Genomic DNA, 22,214 nt, shown 5'->3' on the forward strand with positions numbered 1-22,214 from the left:
ATCGGTGAAACATTAAGTTTCGTTCAGGAAGAAATATTGAAAAACGCAGGGACACAATGACCAATTGATTTATTTAGTTTACTTCGCTTTTCTTCCACTTTTGAGTAATCACATAGATAAGGATGAAAGGTGTGTTAAGACGAAATTTGTGAAAGGCAATCACAAACGTAGGACACAGCCCAAACTTCACAGACCATTATACTGACCTTGTGTCTAGACGCCAGATCCTCGTTAGTCTGCAAAATATACTCCATTGTCACAATGACGTAAGCATTCGTAGAATAAATTTGTATATCATTCTCCCCCCCTCCCCCAAAGAAACGTGAGATAAACTAGTGCGCATTCTGTGATATGTTCATTACTTCTCAGGAACCACTCGTGGCTTTCAACTAGTTTATCCTGAAAAAAACTGCTGGTTGGGATGTTAACAGATATTTCAGGGACAATATCCAAAGAACACTGTCACATACGCAGAATGCAAAACATTTCTATATTCTCATTTCTAATACAACCCTGGCGAAAAAAAGGCGGCTGGAGCGTGGTGCTGATCGTATCACCTCCAAAATGGCCGAGCTCGAGATTATGCTGTGCCCTACTACCACACCCCCTAAATGTGCCTTCATGGCACGTTGCTATACGCACGAGGAACTTTGCCTAACCTTTACTACTACTAACTACTCATACCAGGAATTTTGGTATTTTTTATACTTTTTTATTTGCCCATTGCTAACCTGGTTCATTCCCAGCCATAACAGCAATTAGTCGATGCAATAAAAATACGCCAAACTTAAAAAGAAATGGGTGTCGTCGTGCGCGCGCGCACACACACATACACAGAGGAAGAGGGGGGGGTAGGAACACAAACATCTTCCACAAACTGCCCAGATCATGCCTGATAAGACTCCAACAGAAAGCTTTCCGGAAACAAGTTTACGTGCGCATAAGGTAGTGATGGTCTTCCCCCACTTTCTTATCCAATACAGGAGTAATGAAGTGTTTCCAACTACCTTCCAATCTAACTATGAGGAGGGAGACCTTTTTTTAAAGTTCACCAGTGTACCTGGCTCTTCTTCGTTGGTAATGGTGCTGTTAGTGTTGTTATTTTTGTTGTCTTCTGCCTCATTGATGTTTGCTGCTTTTGATGCTAGTTCTCGTGGTTTTCTCGGCACGGGAAGCACTGTGGTTCGTATGCCAACGTATACGGGCAAATTGACTAGTCCCCTATGTGGACAGTTATCTCGGAATCGACGTGTAAGGCACTGGTCTACGTTGTGTCAAATCTGGGAACAAGATAAGCACGTTCTCAACTGTCCAGGATATGTCACCCAATATGTGTCTCCATTCACCGTTTCGTACGATGGTATGGATTTTCGTAGAATCATTTTAATCAGAACACGTCCGGTATGTGATCGGCGGAATATGTCTCGTTCTCAAGTTTCACCACCTCACCATGACACTGCGAATAACTGCTTCTCTTAATTCTGTAGGGACAACGTGGAATCGAACGATCGATGTGCTTATTCTACTTCTACCTTTTGGTCTCCGTCGGCGTGACTGTAGGATACTTCCGCACCGAAATCATTAAGTAACCGTTCACCACCTACTTTTGTCAGAATTTTAACAGACAGACACTTTCGAAAATAATTTATTTCAAAACTTTGTTCTTGTTGCGTCGGAATGCCGTATTTATCGTGAAACGACTTGTGGAAATCTAAGGACCTAGGCCTCGTTTTTGCATCACGGAACACAATCTTCAAGGTATTTTGTCATTGTGTATTTGTCTTGTTCTTTTTTATCGTATCTTCGATTTAAATCAATCATTATTGCACGAAAACACTCACACAGAAAACGAACACGAGAAGACCTTATACGAACCCAGCGAACTTGCGCAATTCGAATACCTACACCTTCACGCACGTACAGCGGAGCTCACTACCGAGAACCGACCTGCTCACTGCGAGAGTTGCAGGTAGACTCTGTACTTCCCCACGAGAACTGGCTTGATAAGAATGTGATAGACTTCATAGTGAGTCGTACGAATGAAGAAATAAAGAGCAGGAAAGTGAATTACTCTAGGATTAAGAATTATAGATACTCTAGTTAGATTCTGTATCTCAAACGATAGCTAAAAGGTAAAGGTAAAGTGTTCCCCTGTGCATAGCACCACGCCATGAAGGCGTATAGGGGGTGTGGAGGTAACGCCCCACACTTTCTTGATCCGGTCGTGAGTGGGGGTGATGTGATCAGCATCACGCCCCTGACCGCCTCTACCCCCAGGGTTTCCCCCAGGTACCCATGTTATTCGACGCTGGGTGAGCGCCGGGGCCGCTTCCGCCGTTAGAAAAGTTCCCGGATTTGAACCGGCCGGGGATCGAACCCGGGACCTTGAGCATGGTAGTCAGACGCGTTACCGACTGAGCCACCGCGGCTCTGTTTGAAATCTATAAATAACCAATCGGGATGAAATTTTAGTACGCTGCAGGCAGAAATGTTCTATACACACACAATTCTTAATTTTCATATTTTTAAAATTTGTCAAAAAAATATTCTTATCAATTTTGAGAAACAACGTTTTCGTAGTATTGGGCAGTCCTAGAAATACAATGTTTGTCATGTTTTAAAGCTCTTTGCATCTGTTTTTAAAATTAATTATCAATGCCAATCCAAATTGCGAAACCGATTTTATACAGATTTTATTCAACAGAGTAAGGATATACGTGGAACGTGGCAACACCGTACACAGCGATGTCCATTGAAACTGGGGCTGTCACTGCGAATCAATGCATGAACGTGTCATTTTGTTTGCACATTATACGGGGTCCAGCCCCTTACCATAACTGAAACATAACTTAACTGTAATATTTGACTACAATATTCTTACTTGGGTTAAAAGCTGAGGCTACACACGCAAGGACAAAAAACAAAATAGACGGAACACCCACGCACATTCGTACAAGAATTATGCTGGCCGAAGGCCTAGACGCCATAGCCTCGTTAGTCTGCCAACTGAAGTCCAGGGTGTACTACGTGGAAGTGAAGTTGGGAAATTGGTAAGTGAAGGCTCACCCCTAACACCCCATTAGTCTGCAAATGCAGTCGGGAATGTAATAGGAGGAAGTGAGGTTGACATTTGAGTGTACTACTGTACACTTCTGTTCACAAAATGTGGCACACTCCTTTGAGTTGAATTCCAGCTTCTTAATCGATCGTGTCTGGCAGTACAGCCGAAGTAAGTGTAGGAAAGCAGCAGTGTTGCTTACTAAGAAACATGTTAACCACATGCTGGGAATTTTGTGTCTCTTAGACTTAAAGAGAAGGGTTAACGGAAAGAATGCAGCGAAAATATTAATTAACTGGACTGTCCACGTCTACAATAAAAGTAATGTAAATGCGAAAAATTCGTGAAAAATATATTTTAAAAAACGCATTTATGACGTTCGTGAAGAAGTGGTTATCACAATGAATTAGAATGCGACGTCACCGGGTTCGAATTTGGCCTGAACATGGGTGTTATTTTTGAGTCTCCTTTCATCGTTGTGAGTAGATTTAAATGGAAGAAAAGCAATGCTAAATAACGAGAAGAGAAATTCCCCAATTAGAATATACAAGGCGGAATAGTGTTGTTGTAATTCTTGAAAATGATGCAAAAATCAACTTTTTTTCTTTCGGAAGAAGTGTTATCCTAGCCCCGGGACAAGGCACTAAGAATATAGAAAATCCTTCCCCATTCACTTTGGCAAACAGAATCGCAAAGTCGGCACTGAATATGCGATGGGAAAAATAATATACATCCGAAAGCAAGAATAGTTTATGTAACAGCCAGGGAGGCACATCATAGGAGGTAACCCCTCCCAACACACACACACGCACACACATCAGTCATCCAGGCTATTAACAATAAATCAATGGTTTTACTCTCATTTAACTTTAACAGTAAATTGAATTAATTTAAAAATAAACACTCTCAGACTTTCCTTTTTTACACGTGTACGTTGGTTTCGTAATGGAGCACAAAAATAGAGACCTGGTCACTGTCGTAATATCCGTACCTGCTGAATGAATGTATCTGTAGATTCCAGAATAATGACTCTTCTTTCTTAAATAAATAGTTTAAAAATAATATAATATATGTGCCGTTAGTTAATAAAATTCGTCGTCACATAGCAGTATCCGGTATGTTCACGGAAGCTAGATCACGATGATCATTTAGGGTTTGAAACACTAACCTTCCCAAAAGCACGACTTCCCAACGTCTTCATTGATTTTCATGCACAAGCTTCACTTGCATTCTGTCAGGAATGTGCACAGCATACAACCACTATCTGATGAAGCGCATTGCTTTCAGATAAATGTAATTTTCGAAAAGCAACATCAAAAGTTTCGAGCTGGACAGGAAAAGATGCAATCTTACGTAGAAATTACCTGAATAGCTTGGTTTCCTCACCGTGGTTTGTGTCCATGTCGGTTAAAGGTCATCTTTACAAGCTGATATCCTAGGTTCGATTCCCCTCGTGGTCGCTTTTCTTTCTTACCAACTTGTAACACATTGTTTCATTGTCTTTGTATTTCAATGTTTTAAAGTGTGATGAGAACCACTGTGTGCCTTGATCGAGTATCAAACACGGGACCTCCTGATTACAAGTCATGTCACCGATTGTAGCGTTATATTTTGTTATTGTTTGTGTGGCGAGATGAAAATAAAAATATGACACCCACAGATCTTCTGATAGTCGAGATGACTTTGCGTGTAAAGCGTGTTTTATTTTCTTCATCGTGTTGCAGCTAAATCTCGCTGCTTACAATAATCAACACTAAAAACGCGTTGTGAAAAACTACTGAAGATGAAACGTTCAATATTCTTTTGAAGAAGAGTCACTGAAATTAACTTAAAAATTGTAAGTTACATAGAAATATTGTTTTGTCATACATCAGGGGCGGTCCGTGAATTTTACAGCAAGGAAGCACACGCAGTAAGAAATTGAAACAACCATCATCATTATTATTATGGTGATTAACATTAACTGTGCTTTATGAATTGAATACTAAAATTGGTAAACGCTGTAAGTGCAACAATAATTCAAACACCGTTTTCCTCGTTAAACTGTGAAATGTGCCATGCTTTATAATGTGGTAAACGTGAAATGTTACTGGTAGCCTTCTAAGTAGTTCAAAGAACGTGTAATAGTGTCAATAGTGTGCACGTTCTTACGGGCTGGTGTGCGGAACGATGCGATTTCCCAACACTTTCGCTTTTGGCACTTACAACGTTTACCACTTTTAGTCCTCAATTCTTCTATCACTAGACTGTGGAATTCATTTTCATTTCAGTTTTCAGCTACTTCTCAATTTCTGCTCTTGGGTATTTCTGCAGTAACTGTTATTTCACCGAAGTGCTGAAAATGACACTGGCACTACACACCCGAATTGTTGAAAACAATTGACATTCATAAGTTGAATGGAAACAGAAGATGGCGAAGCGCTTTTCTTAAAATAAAACAAACGTTGTTGTACTGCCTTCTATGTATCAGAGGAATTAGCTACACGTATTGCTCTTATGAGACGAGCGAAGACAAAATTTTGACCATTAACTTAATTTCAAGGAATTGAAAGTGTCTTCAGATAAACGTTTTCGCATTCTTTTTATCAACTACTTCTGATCTCAACTTTCCACTGTTGACCTTGTTGCAAGTATATTCTCATAGTTTCAAATGCCCCGCCATGAGATTTTCAGTGGGGTTGTGAGTTTGGAATGCTTTAAGTAAATTGTTCATGTCATCGAAACCTGAACTGCTTCACACACCCTCCTTATTTAATGCTCTTTGATGGCATAGTGATAACACCGTCGCCATGTAATGAATGGGTCTCGAGTTCGATACCCGGTAGAGACACATTGTGATTCGATTTCTACTTCCAACTGTAGGTCCAGTCCCGACTAGCCTATCTGTGTATAAAGTTGACTTTAAAAAAAATCGCATTTGAAAATAGGACGCAAAGTCAACAGTAGAGTTTTAAGGCTCTTCTGAATCCAAACTATTATATCACATTGGTCTGGATTAAAATGCACACGTTGTTTTCTTTATTACACTTGGTAGAGTTAAATCAGACATTCAAAACTTCTCGATGTCAGGCCTTGGACAAAGAGTGTTTCCAGCACTCGCCTTCGCTTTTTCCAGCACCATCAGCTGTCTGCCGCAAGACGCGGAATGAGTTCTGCGGATTCATTCCCTTCGAGTACATTGAATTTGGCCAACTGTTAAGTGTGATTTTTAAACATATGTTTTTCATACAGATTTCAGGAAGAGTGCAAATGACACTGGGACAACTCGCAACACAAATTTCGCTGTAACTGAAGAGAAAATATTACAATATAAATATTTTTAGGCACATTTAACTCGTAAGAAACTGTGAGACTGGAATGAGTCGCTGTCATGCGTGCCCTATGCCGAAGATCTATGAAGAATGCCGAGGCACGGAGCATATGGCCGAGGTGGCCGAAAGTTCCTTTTCCCCCAAAGTGTCACGAAATGTCAGTGGCGTCTCGTCCCTTGGGGCTTCCGGGGCTTAGCCCCTAAAGAAAAACGGTAATTATCAATCACCATAACGCATAACTATCACACAGCCTTTTAAAAGGCGATTTTTACCCACGTAAATTCATCGTCTGTTGCTTTTGATTGATTGATTGATTTGGTGTTTTAAGTCCACTTTATGCACAGTAAGGCTAATCGGGACTAGACCTACAGTTTAAAGTGGGATCCGAACCACTATGAGCCTCCACCGGGTATCGATTACAAGGCGAAGACGCTACCACTGCGCCATCGGGGAGGCCCTCATCGTCTGTTGCAATGGATACGACAGCGCTCCTAGCGGCATTGATGTCAATTATCGTTTTCCGGGGCACGTCGCAAAGGAAGGCGTGGCCTACACCCACCTACGCTACAGTGAAGGTCACATGCTAGCAGAGAGAGGAGGGAAGAGTGCAATGGATTTGAGTGCTGATTCGTGGCTATCTCCGTTGCGTCGCGTTCGATCTCGCGTGTTGTTCTGTAGTGTTTTGGTGGCTTTCAATTGCTATGTTTGAGTGAGTTTGGCAGGGTTGATGTTCGAACACAAATTGATGAAGAACATAGGCTGTCAATTACAAGACACAATGAATTTGTCCGGAAAAATAGGCATATCTAAAATAGAATTATCGATTGCTTAAAATTCTGTGGTCGACATGAACTTGCTCTACGAGGACATAATGAAAGAGAACAATCTTTAAACAGAGGCATCTTCCCAGATTTATTGTCCCTTCTATAGAAGAGGGAAAACTAAAGGGAACTTCGTTTTTTTATTGTAGTGAAGAGTTGAAAAACATAAACTCTATCAGTAGATTGCATTCATTTTTTATTTAAAATTATTTAGAGGGTACCTTTTCAGAAACAGTAAAAATGACAAACATATAATAACTCCAGTGGCAACAGCTGAATCTGAACGATGTTTCAGCACATTGAAGCCTTTTTAAAACCTGCTTAAGAAATGCAATGGGACAAGACAGACCAAATGCCTTGGCACTTGCTTACAATAGAGATAGAATACATTTCAAACATAGAGGGCTTCAACGAAAAAGTAATAACAAAATTTGCTGAGCAGAAGAACAGGAGTCAACGTTCGTAGAAAGGTATGTTTCACAACAATACCTCTTTCTTTTGTAATCATGTGAATTGTCATTATATTTTAAATTCTTTAAAAAATAAGTCCAGTTTTGTAGTTTAGAAGAAGATAAATACCCGTTTTTTTGTAATTTATGTAATTTCTCATTACATTTTAAATTCTTTCAAAAAAGTAAGTCCAGTTTTGTAGTCTAGAAGGAAAAAAATACCTTTTTTTTTTGTAATTCATGTGAATTGTCATTATATTTTAAATTCTTTAAAAAATAAGCCCCGGCCAAATTTGAGCCCACGAGACGCCACTGCGAAATATGGCGAGGGTGAGCGACATACCGGCGAGATGAAACGTCTCATGGCTCTTACAACAACCCTTAGAAGAAGAAATGTGAAAGAATGATTTGAATGAAACTAAAAATAAATTGAAAACAAAAACACAGTTAATAAATTAGCATGTGTTCTACTTTATAAGGGAATGACTCATTCCCATCATTCCACGGAATAACCGCCCATGTCATACATATGCTTGTTTGTTCGAGTTTGGCATTGAAGTCCACTTTATGCACAGTAAGGATAATCGGAATTAGACCTACAGTTTAAAATGGGATCAGAACCACATTTTCCTCTACCAGCAATAGAACCTAGGACATTATCTATGTTCCCTTCTCCTCGTGTAAACGTACACACAATAATAATACTCCTTGGCGCGACAGCCCTGTAAAGGCCTTGCCCTATCTCCCGACTGCCAGTCTCCCCCCCCCCCACAATCCTACCTAGAGGCGTGGAGTTCTTCAACTGGTAATGGGGTGACGTGGGGTCAGCACGTGGAAACCGCAGACACACATACTATATGTAGGTAGATATATAAACACGCGTGAGTGTCTGGGTGCACGTTCGCTTCTATATCACAATTTGTTGTATGGAAGTTGTCACATCAAGATATGCCTTCCCCTCAACATGTAAAAGCGCATGAAATCTTTATTTTCTTTGTGCATTTGATAATTAAAAGGAAATCAAGCTCTAAAAATATGGCATTATAATTAAGATATTTCAACTCAAACGGGATTTTCGTTTATTACTGTTAAAAAAGAAGGCAAGGAGAAAAGAAAATATGTTAATTTCACGAACTAAGATTGTAAATGGAAACTTTCTATATAATGACTTCAGTATCCGAAATTTATCCTGTGTTTAAAACTATTCATGTAATGTGACATCGTCGGATCCCGTTTGCACATTTTTGGATTCATTCTTCTGCATGAAGAAAAATAACTGATCCTACCAGAGATTATGAGTTCCTTTCACAAAAGTGAAGCACCACGACGCATGCGCTCTACATAGAGACAATGTTGCTCGAAGTTCGGTGCCTGTTTTGCGAGAATGGCATATGGACATACGTCACGTGGTTTGTGTTTATCGGCGGTTCTACGGCCTTGGCCGAGCAAAACCACTTGAAGTGATCTAAGAATTGTGTGTTTTTAAAAGAGAAAAATAACATTTATGAGTTCTATTTAACAAGGCGTTCTTCGGTTCTCGTCTCCAAGTATTTCGATCTTTGAAAATACATTAATACACATTGGTGTACAGTATATTTCATTTTCCACGCTTTTCATTCATATCGCATTCATTTTATTCATATACAGGCGCGTCGCTCTTATATCCGGCACGGGACCTGTCTTAATGGTAGCGACCCCCTGTTACTGCGTTTCCCTGCAAAGGAACTCATGGTCAATTCGCCAATTAGGCCTAGTGTTTGGACAAGAAGCGACAACGTTAAAAATCCCCCTCCGCAAAGCAGTCAGTAGGGAAACAGGAATTTGTCGACAATAGTTCTACGCTGTGATTGAACACCGGTTGCTACGCCCCCCCCCCCCCCGGGAATAGTTGCGATATGAAATTTAGCTTCACAATCTGGAGCAAAGTAACACTAAAAGTGAGGCAGAAACTTAAGAAAACGTAGATTAGACTCAAAAGGGAAAAAATGCCATTTTGACAAAAAAACGCTTTCATGAAGTCACTAGTGTTCAGATAGGTTAATTGTAACTGGACGTAATGTTTAAAATGGAATCCGCACCTAGGTGCACTGAATCTGGAATCCCTTGATTACCAGACAACGGCGTTGCCAGTAGGCCATTGGGTAGGTAGGCACGCTCGCAAGGCAAATCATGAAATATTAACTAGCTGGCTGCAAAATATGACATTCACAACAGAAACGACAAGAGAAAGAGGTCAGCCACAACTAGCCAAAATACAACATTTCTGTTTTTAAATAAAAAAAATAAAAAAAGAAGCTCACATGTTATCGATGATAAACATCCAATCAAAATAACCGTACTTTCCCCAACTCTGTCCTCACGTTGTATGAACAACAAAGAAATCAATGTTGGTTATCTGAATAATCCGGAAGAAAATACTCGTTCTTGGTATGACCGTCCTTCTCTTTCTCGAAACATCTTCTTCTTTGCTCAAAGAGAAAAAGGGAGTTACAGTGTAGCTCCACCCTAGTAAATTGAGCCCAGGAGAGCGACGACATTTTCTTAATATACGTTATTCGTTCCTTTCTTCTGCGTAGGTTATTTACGTCAGTTTTCTTCCTCTTGTGGTAAACGCGACAAATAATGCTTCCATCAGTTACCCAGTGTTCAATCCTGAGACTTCTTGCTTTGTAACAAGTTACAATGACCATTTCGCCACAGAAACTAGCAGCTCAAATTAGTTACTCGTCATAGAATGCCCACCAAAAAGAAAAAGAGAAGTCGCCTTGCCAAATCCCGGGAATTCATTATATAATGAGGAATTCGTTGTTACTACGTATTATATTGAGATAAGTAAAACCAGTCATCAGAAAATGGGTTTCTTGGAGCAGTATTCTCAAAGGCTGCAAGTACGACATTGTAGTACGATACCCAGTAGAGGCACATGACATAATGGTTCGGATATCACTTCAAAGTGTAGGTCCAGTCCCTATTATCCTTGCTGGGTATAAAGTGGACTCATCGCCAAACTCAAACAAACAAGCATATGTATGACGAAACAATATTTTTATGTAACTCACAATTTTTGAAGTTAATTTCAGTGACTCTTCTTCCAAAGAATATTGAACGTTTCATCTTCTGTAGTTTTTCACAACGCGTTTTTAGTGTTGATTATTGTAAGCAGCGAGATTTAGCTGCAACACGATGAAGAAAATAAAACACGCTTTATACACAAAATCATCTCGACTATCAGAAGATCTGTGGGTGTCATATTTTTATTTTCATCTTGCCACGCAAACAATAACAAAATATAACGCTACAATCGGTGTCATGACTTGTAACCAGGAGGTCCCGAGTTCGATACTCGATCAAGGCACATAGTGGTTCACATCCCACTTTAAAACATTGAAATACAAAGACAATGAAATAATGTGTTACAAGTTGGTAAGAGAAAGCGACCACGAGGGGAATCGAACCTAGGATATCAGCTTGCAAAGCTGACCTTTAACTGACATTTTTTTAATTTTTTTTTATTTACAATATAACTCTATTACATACTACTACTTTTAACAGAGTATTACCCATTGTTCGCCATAAAACTTTATATGCATTAATCGCTATTCCTTCTTCCCCAGGTGCTGTTCCCCGTACTCCCTGTACTATTGGTTTATACACTTCTTCATTTGTGTATGGTTGGTTTAATCCAACCATTTCTTCTGATTGGATGTTTGGTATATATTTGCCTAAATATTGACTAGCCATCTCATTATTTTGATATTCGTTTGAATATTTGTTTTCCATATATTTATACACTATTTGTTGTATTTGGTTCCCCTCATTATGGCCTACTCCATAGTTATCCTGCAGTTCTGTTATCAGACTCTGTTTTTGTCGCTGATATATATTTGTCACGTGAGCTAAATTTATTTCTTCTTCAATTTCTATGTTGGGGAGGGCACTGTGTATACGTATTCCTTCTACTTTTCTTGCCTGTAGGCGCAGTAGTTGTGCTTTAACTTTTTTAATTTTAGTTTGCATGTCACTGTCGTTTTTCTTTTTCTTATATAGATCGTGTAATACTGCATAACGGAAATTAAATTTGTTATACCATTCGTGTTGTTTTTCCCAGGAGTATTGTATACAATATCTTTGGAAATTTGGTTTAAAAATTTCTATCCACCATCTATTAATATTTTGTTCTCTTAGTCCATTTTTCACACTGTTTTTCAAAGCCACATCTAAATGCTTCTTCAATTAAATGTGATGTATTCATTTCCCAAGTTCCCCTTTCTATTCTAGTTAACCTTACCGGTGATTTCATTGTTGTAATTACAGCATGGTGATCACTAAAAACCACCGGTTCCATAAGTACAGATATAATATTTGATTTTAGTTCATTTGAAACATATCCCTTATCTATTCTCGAAGCACTAGTTGCAGTAACGTATGTGTATCCGAGTTCATTGCCTCTTTTTTCTTGCCACACATCCTTTAACTGTAAATTGTGCACCAATTTTTGCAAAGCATTTGAAAAATTATAACCCGGTGTTTCATCCACATTACATAATACGCAATTAAAATCCCCTGATAAATACATTGAAACTTACACTACCTGCAATGCATTGTGATACTGTATATGTATGAAAAATACTTCTTTCGTTCCAGTATCTTGATCCCGACGGGGCATAAACGTTAATTAATGTCAAGTTTCCCAATTTTCCCATGATTAATCTTCCACTGGGTTCTTTTTGTACTTGAATAAATGATAGTCCTATACGAACTAAAATTGCAGTTCCTCTACCACTTGAATTATAATTATTATATTCTATGTAATTTTTATTACATTCTAACGAATTTCGGCCTACTTCTTGCAACATCGCAACATCTATACTTTTTTTATGTAAGAAACTACGTAGTGATTTTAACTTTGTTTCATTTTGTATATTATTTATATTTATATTTGCTACTCGTATTACTGATGTTTCCATATTTCTATATAATTCTATTAATAGTATTAAAATAATCCACACATTTGTATAATATTTATTAAATAAGTTTCTAAACACTATTTTCTTGAGCTTCCTTTTCACTCTCTTTACTTCTATTACCATTCCCCATCTTCCCTGCTGGAACATTTAATCCGATAATTGGAGCACTATTTGAGAAGTTATTTCCTAAACGTCTGTAGAACGCCGATTTGCTATAGAGTTTTTTTGTTTTTGTTTTTCGTTTAAGCTTAGTTTCACTTACCTTCATTTGATTACTATTCTCACTCCCACAAGTGGAAATGAGATCATTATCTTCTTCTGATTCTTGTTTGTTACTCAGTGATTTAGTGGCGGATGCAGTTTCCTTTGGTGATAAGATAAGGTAGGGGGGGAGGGATGTGTCCATTCATTCTTCCCTTTTTCTCCTCACTCTTCAATAATTCGCTTGATTCTTTTTCTTCCTTTGAGTGTTTTTTTTTTTTTTTTTTTTGAGGTTCTGTCGTTTTATTATTTGCTCCCATCTCTGGTGTTCTTCCTATTTGTTTATCCATCTCATTATTACTGGTTGGCTTCATTTGTGAGGTCACGTTATTTGTCTGCTGATGTGATGCACTTGCTGATCCCTCTGAGGTTACTATGTCGGTCTCATTGGGCAATACTGCCTGACTGTAGGTGATCTTTATTGCGGTGGGACCCGTAGGGTAGTAGTATTTGCCGCTAGTTACAACTGTATCTTAAATGTTCATCCTCACCACAAAACTCATACGTTGGAGTTTGTCCCGTATATATCACGTGGGCCTTATATTTGCCAATAGTTACGAATGATGGTATTGGCTTCTTAAATGATATTTTTACCATACGTACGCCACTAGCACAGGGTAACGAAACTTTTCACTCCACATTTCTTCTGTCACTTCATCCACTGTTCCATATTCACAGAATTTCCCGTGCACTTGTCTTAAATCAACTTCCATAGGTAAATTAAATACACGTACGTATTTCACTGTTCGACTTGCGTGGCTAATTTTTACTTTCACCACGTTCCCATTATCATACTTAAATTCTAATTCACCTGGGTACTGTTCTAGCAATTTTAACATAGTACGTTGTCGCACTAACTTCAAATAAACACCTCGCGCTCTTGTCGGTATTTGTATTGCTGAAAATTCATCAATACTAAGAACACTCGCACTCGGTATTACGCGTCACGCGTGATCTAAGCCCACACGACTGCTTAGCTTCGACCTGCCTCTCCCGTGCTCAAGCACGGACTGTGACATGGCCATAGCCACGTTGAGGTAACCAAGCTATTGAGGTAATTTCTACGTAAGACTGCATCTTTTCCTGTCCAGCTCGAAACGTTTGATGTCGCATTTCGATAACTACATTTATGTGAAAGCAATACGCTTCATAAGGTAGTGTTTGTATGCTGTGCACATTCCTGACAGAACACAAGTGAAGCTTGTGCATGAAAATTAATGAAGACATTGGGAAATCGTTCTTTTGGGAAGACTAATGTTTCAAACCCTAAATGATCATCGTTATCTAGCTTCCGTGAACATAGCGGATTCCGCTATGTGACGAAGAATTTTATTAACTAACGCCACATATATTATATTATTTTTAAACTATTTATTTAAAAAAGAAGAGTCATTATTCTGGAATCTACAGAGATATTCATTCAGCAGGTACGAATTTTACGACAGTGACCATTCTATTTTTGGGCTCCATTACAAAACCAACGTGCACGTCTAATAAGGAAAGCCCGAGAATGTTTATTTTTAAATTAATTCAATTTATTGTTAAAGTTAAATGAGAGTAAAACCATTGACTTATTGTTAATAGCCAGGATGACTAATGTATGTGCGTGCGTGTGTATTGGGAGGGGTTACCTCCTATGATGTGCCTCCCTGGCTGTGACATAAACTATTCTTGCTTTCGGATTTCTATAATTTTTCCCATCACATATTCAGTGCCGACTTTGCGATTCTATTTGCCAAAGTGAGTGGGGAGTGTCCGTTTACAAACTTCTTTCAACCATCACTCATCTTCATCGTCGTATTTATCACAAATGTTGCACACTAAATAACAAATACACAAATAAGATATAGTATTTTGAATACGTCTATTTGTCTTGTTGTGGAGAACCCTTTGTGTCTGTATGGACCCTAACGTAGCAATAAAAAATAACTTCAAGAAATGTGTTGTTTCTTGTAACTCTTCTCAGCTACTTCCAGACAACTTATCTTTACATATCAGCTAATGTTATTTGAATAGCTGAAGTGAATATTGCATAATTTCTTAGAAAACATTCTCACTTATCTTTGTTATCCTACACAGTGTGTGGAATCCTCGATGCCTCCAGCTCAAAGAGAGTTGTAGGAGGAATCCCAGCAACTGCTGTGTACCCATGGATGGCTGCACTGAGATACAAATACCAAAACGGAAGCATTGAATATTTCTGTGGAGCAAGCGTAATCACAGATAGATACTTGATCACCGCAGCTCACTGTGTTTCAACATATGAGGAAGAGAGGTAAATAAATAAATAGTATCACACAAACACACGCACGAACGCAAGCACAAGTAAAAAATATATCCACAAGAAGCTCTCTGCAGCAGTGATCGAATTGGGCCGGTATGAGACTGTAGTAAATTAAGATGCAAAAAGCATACCTGCAGTAAATTTTAAAATTGGCAATTATCCTTCCTTTCCTTCCTAACCCGAAGTTTTATGGCTGCAGCAATACATGTCTTCCATTTGTCCCTACCCTGAGCGAGATCTATCCACTCTTTTCTATCCCTACCAATTTCCTTCAGGTCCATCTCAACGTTATCTCTCCATATTCGTCTTGGCCTTCCTGCCGGTCTTTTACCGTCAGGTCTCCCAACGAAAATTCTGTACACTCTTCTTTCCTCTACAATTCGTGCGACATGGCCTGCCCACCTAAGTCTTCTTGATTTAATCATTCTAATAATATATGGAGATTTATATAAATTACGTTATTCTAATTCTTCTTCCTCTTTCCCCTTTTGCCCCATAGCGTCGGGTTTACCTCTATCCACTCCTTCCATCTCTCCCGTTCCTTCGCCATTCTCTTCAATTCTCTTATTCCTTTTCCTTTCTTTTGCCTTATTTCTTCTATTCATTTTTCGAATGTCTTCCGGGGTCTACCTCTTGTTCTGCTTCCCTCTGTTCTGCTTCCCTCTGTTCTAGCTTCCATAAATTGTTTTGCATTTCTATCTTCGTCCATTCTTACCTCATGCCTGAACCATTTTAATTGTCTTTGTGTCAGTTTTTCTTCCATTGGCTTCTGATTTAATTCTTCTCGCATTCTTTCATTGCGTACTCTATCTCTTCTCGTCTTATCAACTATTCTACGGAGGCATTTCATCTGAACTGTCGTTATTAGTCTTACTTCTTTTCCTCTTAGTGACCAGCTTTCACTTCCGTATAATAGAATTGGTTCCACTACTGACATATATACTTGTAGTTTAGTTTTGGTGTTTATTTCCCTTTTTCCAAAAATGGTCTGGCTTAGTTTGTAGTATGCATTATTAGATTTCCTTACTCTATTCATCACTTCCTCTTCTATTCTTCTTGTCTGGTTTATGATTGTTCCCAGGTACTCGTATCTTTCTGTCTGCTCCAGTTCTATTCCATCGCATGTGATATGTATTATTTCTATTATCTCTTCCGTTCTTCCTATTTGCATCACTTTGCTCTTACTTGAGTTTGCAGTCATTCTTTTAGCCTTTACCACTTCTGCCCATTCTGTAACCGCCTCTTGTAGCTTGTTCTCTGTATCTGCAATTAGTATTATGTCATCTGCATATACTAAAGCTTGGCAATGTATCGGTCTCATTTTCCAATTACCCACTTGTGTTCTTGCTGTTCGTCTCTTGCATATCTTTAGAACATCATCCAAAAATACTATAAAGAGTAGCGGGCTTAAACTATCTCCCTGTTTCACTCCTTTCTGCAACTTAAATGTGTCTGACATCTTTCCATCCAATCTTACTATTCCTTCTACTCTTTTATATGTACATTTTATTACTCGAATGAGTTTTCTTGGAATTTTTATTTTCTCTAATATTGCCCATATTTCTTCTCTGTGTAAAGAGTCAAAAGCAGCCTTTAGATATAAAAATGCTACGTTCATCTTTCTTCCCTTTTCTAAGTATTTATCACATATTTTTCGGATGGGATATATATGATCTTGTGGTTGTCTCCCTGAACGAAAAGCAGCCTGTTCTTCTTCCATATCCTTTTCCATCTCTTTCCATAGCCTTACTTCCAAAATTCTTGAGTACACCTTAAGTGCCACGGTGGATAGACATTTTCCACGATAGTCCTCACAGTTGGTTGAGTCTCCTTTCTTATACAGTGGTATAATAATGTTCTTTTCCCATTCTACTGGTAATTTTTCTTCTCTCCAGATCTTCTGATACAGTTTATTTATTCTAATTATGTAACTTTATACACTCACCTGTCTTCTCATCCCTTTTAGGTCCAAATATTTTTCTAAGGATTTTATTTTCAAATACTCTTAATTTATATTCCTCTTTCAATGTAAGAGACCAATAATACTACAGGTCAAATTCCTCTATGACGTGTTTTAACTTTTAGTTTCTTAGATATTATACGAGACGATAAACGTTTATGAAGGAAAATGTAACACGCATTTCCTGAATTAGACTACTTTTTGTTTCCTCTTATGTTAGTAGCCTATTACACCTAAGTACTTGAATTTGGAAACTGGTTCAAAGGATTTGTTATCAATAATTAGATTTTGATTACTACCTACCAATTCGTTTCGGCCTGTAAGCATATATTTAGTTTTCTCTTTGCAAACTTCCAAAGCTATCTCTTTAGCTGCTTTCAATTTTTTTTTTTGCATTATTCATAATTATATTTACATCATCCACTAGTAAGTCTACATCATCTCCGTATGCTAACAACTGAGTTACACCATTTAATTTTAGTCCATTAGTTTCTTTTACCTTCCTAACAGCATATTCTAAGGCAAAATTAAAGAGCAATGGATCTCCTTGTTTTAACACATCATGAATTTTAAATTTGTCAGACACATTAATACCCACACGAATTTTACTTTCTGTTACACTGTTGCATACTCGTTGAGTTGAGTTGAGTTCAGTTGAGTTGGTGTTTTAATTCCACGTAATGTACAGTAAGACTAATCGGGACTGAACCTACAGTTTGAAGTGGGATCCGAAACACTATGTATCGAGACCAGGACCCTTTTGATTACAATGCGACGACGCTACCACTGCGCCATTGAGGAGGCTGTTGTACACTTATATCATATTAACAAGCTTTTTAGGTATTCCAAACTAGACTAATATAATATATAATTGATCTCTCTTAACCGAATCATATGCTTTTTTAAAGTGAATGAATAGCTGATGGACATTTAGATTATATTCCCACTTTTTCTGAAGTGTCTATCTTATGTGAAAAATTTTATATATATGTTAGTTGATCCACGTTTAAATCCACATTGATAATCAGTGATAGTATTATAAAGAAATTATAATTTCATTAGCATATGGGGTTATTCTTGTTTAAAGGATGTTATATAATATTTTATATGATGTTGAGAGTAGAGAAATTCCACGTTAATTATTGCAGTTCATTTTATCCTTTTTATACACAGGAACCATTATTGATTCTTTCCAATTTTGAGGGATTTCTTCTTTATTCCATATTAAACAATTTAATTTATGAATTTGACACAGTAACGAATTCCCACCATATTTAATTAACTCAGCTGGTATTTAATCAATGCCACGTGCTTTGTTATTCTTCAGTCTTTTAATAGCATATTTAACTTCAATAAAGTTAGTTTCTGGAACTCAAGTTCCTGCTGTGTGTATTTTATTTACATCTGATTTATCTCCTACATGAACGTTTAAAAGATCATTCAATAGTTCTTTAATCTGTTTAAAATATTGTTTGGATCAGACAAATATTCACCGTTTTTATCTTTTATGAAGTTTACTTTAGGTTGCCACCTCTTTCTAAATTAATTTACACCTTTATATAAAACTCTGATATATTTATTTTTGCTGTTCGTTCTATTTCGTTATTTATGCTTTTCAAGTAATCTATTTTCTTTTTTACTTCTAAACGTACTGTTAACTTCTCCCTTCATTCTATACTGCTGGACAATGAAAACTGGACACTTTAATATTTGACATCTGAATTGCAATAACAGCTCGCAGGTATATTACAGAATGTTCGGCAGATCATGTAGTACCATATGCACCATTCATAGGCTCGGACTTTGTTTATGCATTCGTACTTAATTCAGTTTCTGCAACATTTAGTTAGCCCTTGTACCAGAGCTTTTATCGACCCATTGCGTTATCACAAAAAATGGAAGTGTCCGGTTTTTTTTGTCCAGCAGTATATTATAACGACTTAAATTTGTATCATCAGAGTTCTTTAACCACGTAAGTTTAGTCTGATGTCTTATTTCTATTAGCTCACTGCATTCATTATCAAACCACGGCTCTACGTTTTCTTGGGTTACAATATCCTATACTTTCTTTAGCTGCTGATTCTATTTCAATACATATGCTCCCAATTCTTGTTTACCTCTGTTTCATTTGTATTCATCATTTAAAACGTGCAAAATATCGAATCTCTTAGACAGTTTAATTTGGTAATCTTTCTTAATTCTGTGAACATCAAATTTTCCTGTATTAAATTTTAGAACTTTTAGATTTTGTTGCTTATAATTTTTCACTGAGAGTCTATCTCTTAATTTAGCATTACTAAGTAACGGTCACTGGCACAGTTAGCACCTCTATGTGAATGAATGTCAGTTATACTAGTATTCTTTCTTCTATCAATGAGAATATGATCTATCTGATTTTGAGTTCTACCATCTGGAGAAGAACAGGTATATTTAAGGATATCTTTATGTTTAAAATTGATACTCTTTAGAATTAAATTCTGTGAGGTTGCAAAAGTAATTAATCTTATACCATTACCATTTGTTAGTTCATGAAGACTTCCTTTACCAAGAGCGTGTTTAAGTGTCTCCTTTATCAATCTGTGCATTGCAGTCACCTAACAGTAATTTCAAATCATACTGGGAAACTTCACCAACTACCTATTCTAACTATGCATAAAAAAATATCTTTAGTGTTATCATCTTTATCTTCCGTTGGTGCATGAATGTTCATTAAAATCATTTTGCACCACCTACCTTGTAAAACTGCAAATGATATCCTATAATTAATAAATTTTACTGTTTTCGATGGCCGAGATAATTCTATTATTTATGAAGAAGCCTGTTCCAAAATTATGAATAAAATTGGCACTTATTTGTTGGATCTGATAGCTCAAGTAGGTATGCAATGGCCGACGATGTACAGGCTCATTTCTCTCTCTTTCTGGTGATATAAGGGAAATAATGAGAATCTATATTTAAAAAAAAATCACAAATATAAGGGTTGTATGAAAAGACAGGTCTGTGCTCACGAGAATACAAGTAGTAATTTATTTCCAATTCGGCCACTGATCTGAAGTTTTAAAAATAAATAGAATGTTGACAGGATGGTAATTTTCTTTTATTATTTGAGAGTTTGTGGGGAGTAATTGTTAATGTGCTAATTAATGAATTGAGTATTTTATTTTGTTATTCAAAACCTTGAAAGAATTCTAATTTTATGTTTTGCTGGGGTTTTTGTTATATCTTTGATGCATAATACGTGGCATGAGGTTCGTTTGTTGTATATCGATCCTCCCAATCATTCTGCGAGAATGTGTTTCTATAAAAACTATGTAGTTTCTGTTTCGTCAGGAACAAAGACAATCTTAACCTAGCTCTCGTTCGGGACATATGCCTCGAGTTTCGTCAGCCGCCTCTCGGGCCAAGTGCATAGGGAGTCACCGGATAGAGAGATACGTTCTTCCTACAGTAAAAGTCGACGGTCCACCCCACATGGGGTCCAGACCATCGCATAGTGATCCAGAATGCGAAAAAAGTCTACAGAAATAAAAATTTGACTTTTCGGTAAGGGGTTAAACATTACCACTTCTGTAAACAACTAAATGGGGCATGAAACTGCCATAAAATGTTTTCTCTAAATTTATACTTTCGTTCTTGTTTTCGGTCCTCAAAATGTCGGTTTGTGAAAATGGAATTTTGTATATATTTTGTACTTATTTTTAAGATTTGTTGTAGCAATTATTTTTTCGCCGGACAATATAATTGTGCTGGGTATACTCACAACTTCTCAGTAATGCACAGAAAAAGAACACATATTTGAATTACAATAAAATATAATGTTTTCATTTTTGACTTGAAAATACAAAAGTTACCTTGAATTAACATAGTTTTTGCCGCTATTTCCCGCACGATATCTAAAGCAAAGGATACTTGAGAGTATTGTAAAAACGGCATTGAAGAAAAGTTTTGCAATATTTTGCTATTTTTGACAAATTTAGCTTATTTGTGAACGTATGCTCCGTTGTTAATAGATCAGCTTGCAACCCTGAATCTAACGTGGTCACGTGTGCGCGCTCTAGTTGAATAGGTCGTCTCCGATTTCGCTATCAGCTGATGCTTAATACATATAGAAGTAGTGCAGTGTCCCCAACAACCCCTGGCACCTCCCAAAACCTTCATCAACACCCTCCCTAAAATTTTCCCCAAATACTCGGCTGTGTAAATATTACCCAGAAGCAAAATTACTTCGTAAATCCCCGTTATAATTACATTAAAGCATTTGATTAACAATATCTGCATTGGTTAAACTAATTGTATTAATTTTGAACATCTTCATTGTATTTTACTAAGCTGAAACGCAGGAGTGCAAATGTGGGTGAAATTTACACAGGCGATGTTTCTACGGCCCTGTGAGGGCAGCTAACGAAGCCTCATAGCTGATTCAAGGTAATTACATTATAAATTGTTTACCGGAAAGGTACTGACACTCATTGGTAAAGACGAAAGAAATATTTCAAAATCTTTTGGGTCATTTTTACCCACTCACGTGTCATTGCGGGTTAATAATTATAGTGTGTCATAGAGATCCACGAAACATTATTACTGAAAAATCTGATTCAGATTGAAATTTTCAGATTAACCATTTGTTTCATTCGTGTTAGATTCTATAAATTTTAAAAATATCACTTTAGATTGTGTTAAGACGTTCAGTGTTGATGTGTCGCGGTGTTGCAGCAAAGTATGTTAGGGAAATGAAAACTGTTGCCGAAAAGAAGATAATTTTCTTTAAAAAAAATATGGTGTTGTAGTTGCTTTTTCTTCTCTATGCAATCTCAAAAGCAGATTATCAGTTTTGAAGAAAGTAGCGACAGAAATAATAGGTGATAAACTGAAGAGCTTCGCCGGAAAAATACGTCTAAGGAACTTGGATTCACAACCAAAGTACATTTAAAGGAAGAAGGAAATATATCGGAACTAGTAAATAAATATTATTTAGTGCCTTAGAAGATATTAATTTATCTTGAAAGTGATTTGATAGGAAGCCTGTTTTCCTCACTTTAAACATTTACTGGGCATAAATTCATTTTAACGATACTTCGCACAATTATTATTAATATTATTATT

General features: G+C 37.3%; 1 protein-coding gene across 2 annotated transcripts in view; it reads left to right on the forward strand.

The window, feature by feature from the left end:
• LOC146003605 (trypsin-1-like) overlaps window positions 1-22,214 on the forward strand; it is a 151,798-nt gene that overhangs the window by 50,922 nt on the left and 78,662 nt on the right. For both annotated transcript variants that reach the window (XM_083141916.1, XM_083141917.1), the window contains exon 3: window positions 14,947-15,142. In XM_083141916.1, the coding sequence (XP_082998042.1) occupies window positions 14,947-15,142 (196 nt within the window). The remainder of the gene's footprint in view (window positions 1-14,946; window positions 15,143-22,214) is intronic.

Source organism: Lepisma saccharinum, chromosome 20 (assembly GCF_977018435.1).
Source record: "Lepisma saccharinum chromosome 20, izLepSacc3.1, whole genome shotgun sequence".
NCBI lineage: Eukaryota > Metazoa > Arthropoda > Insecta > Zygentoma > Lepismatidae > Lepisma > Lepisma saccharinum.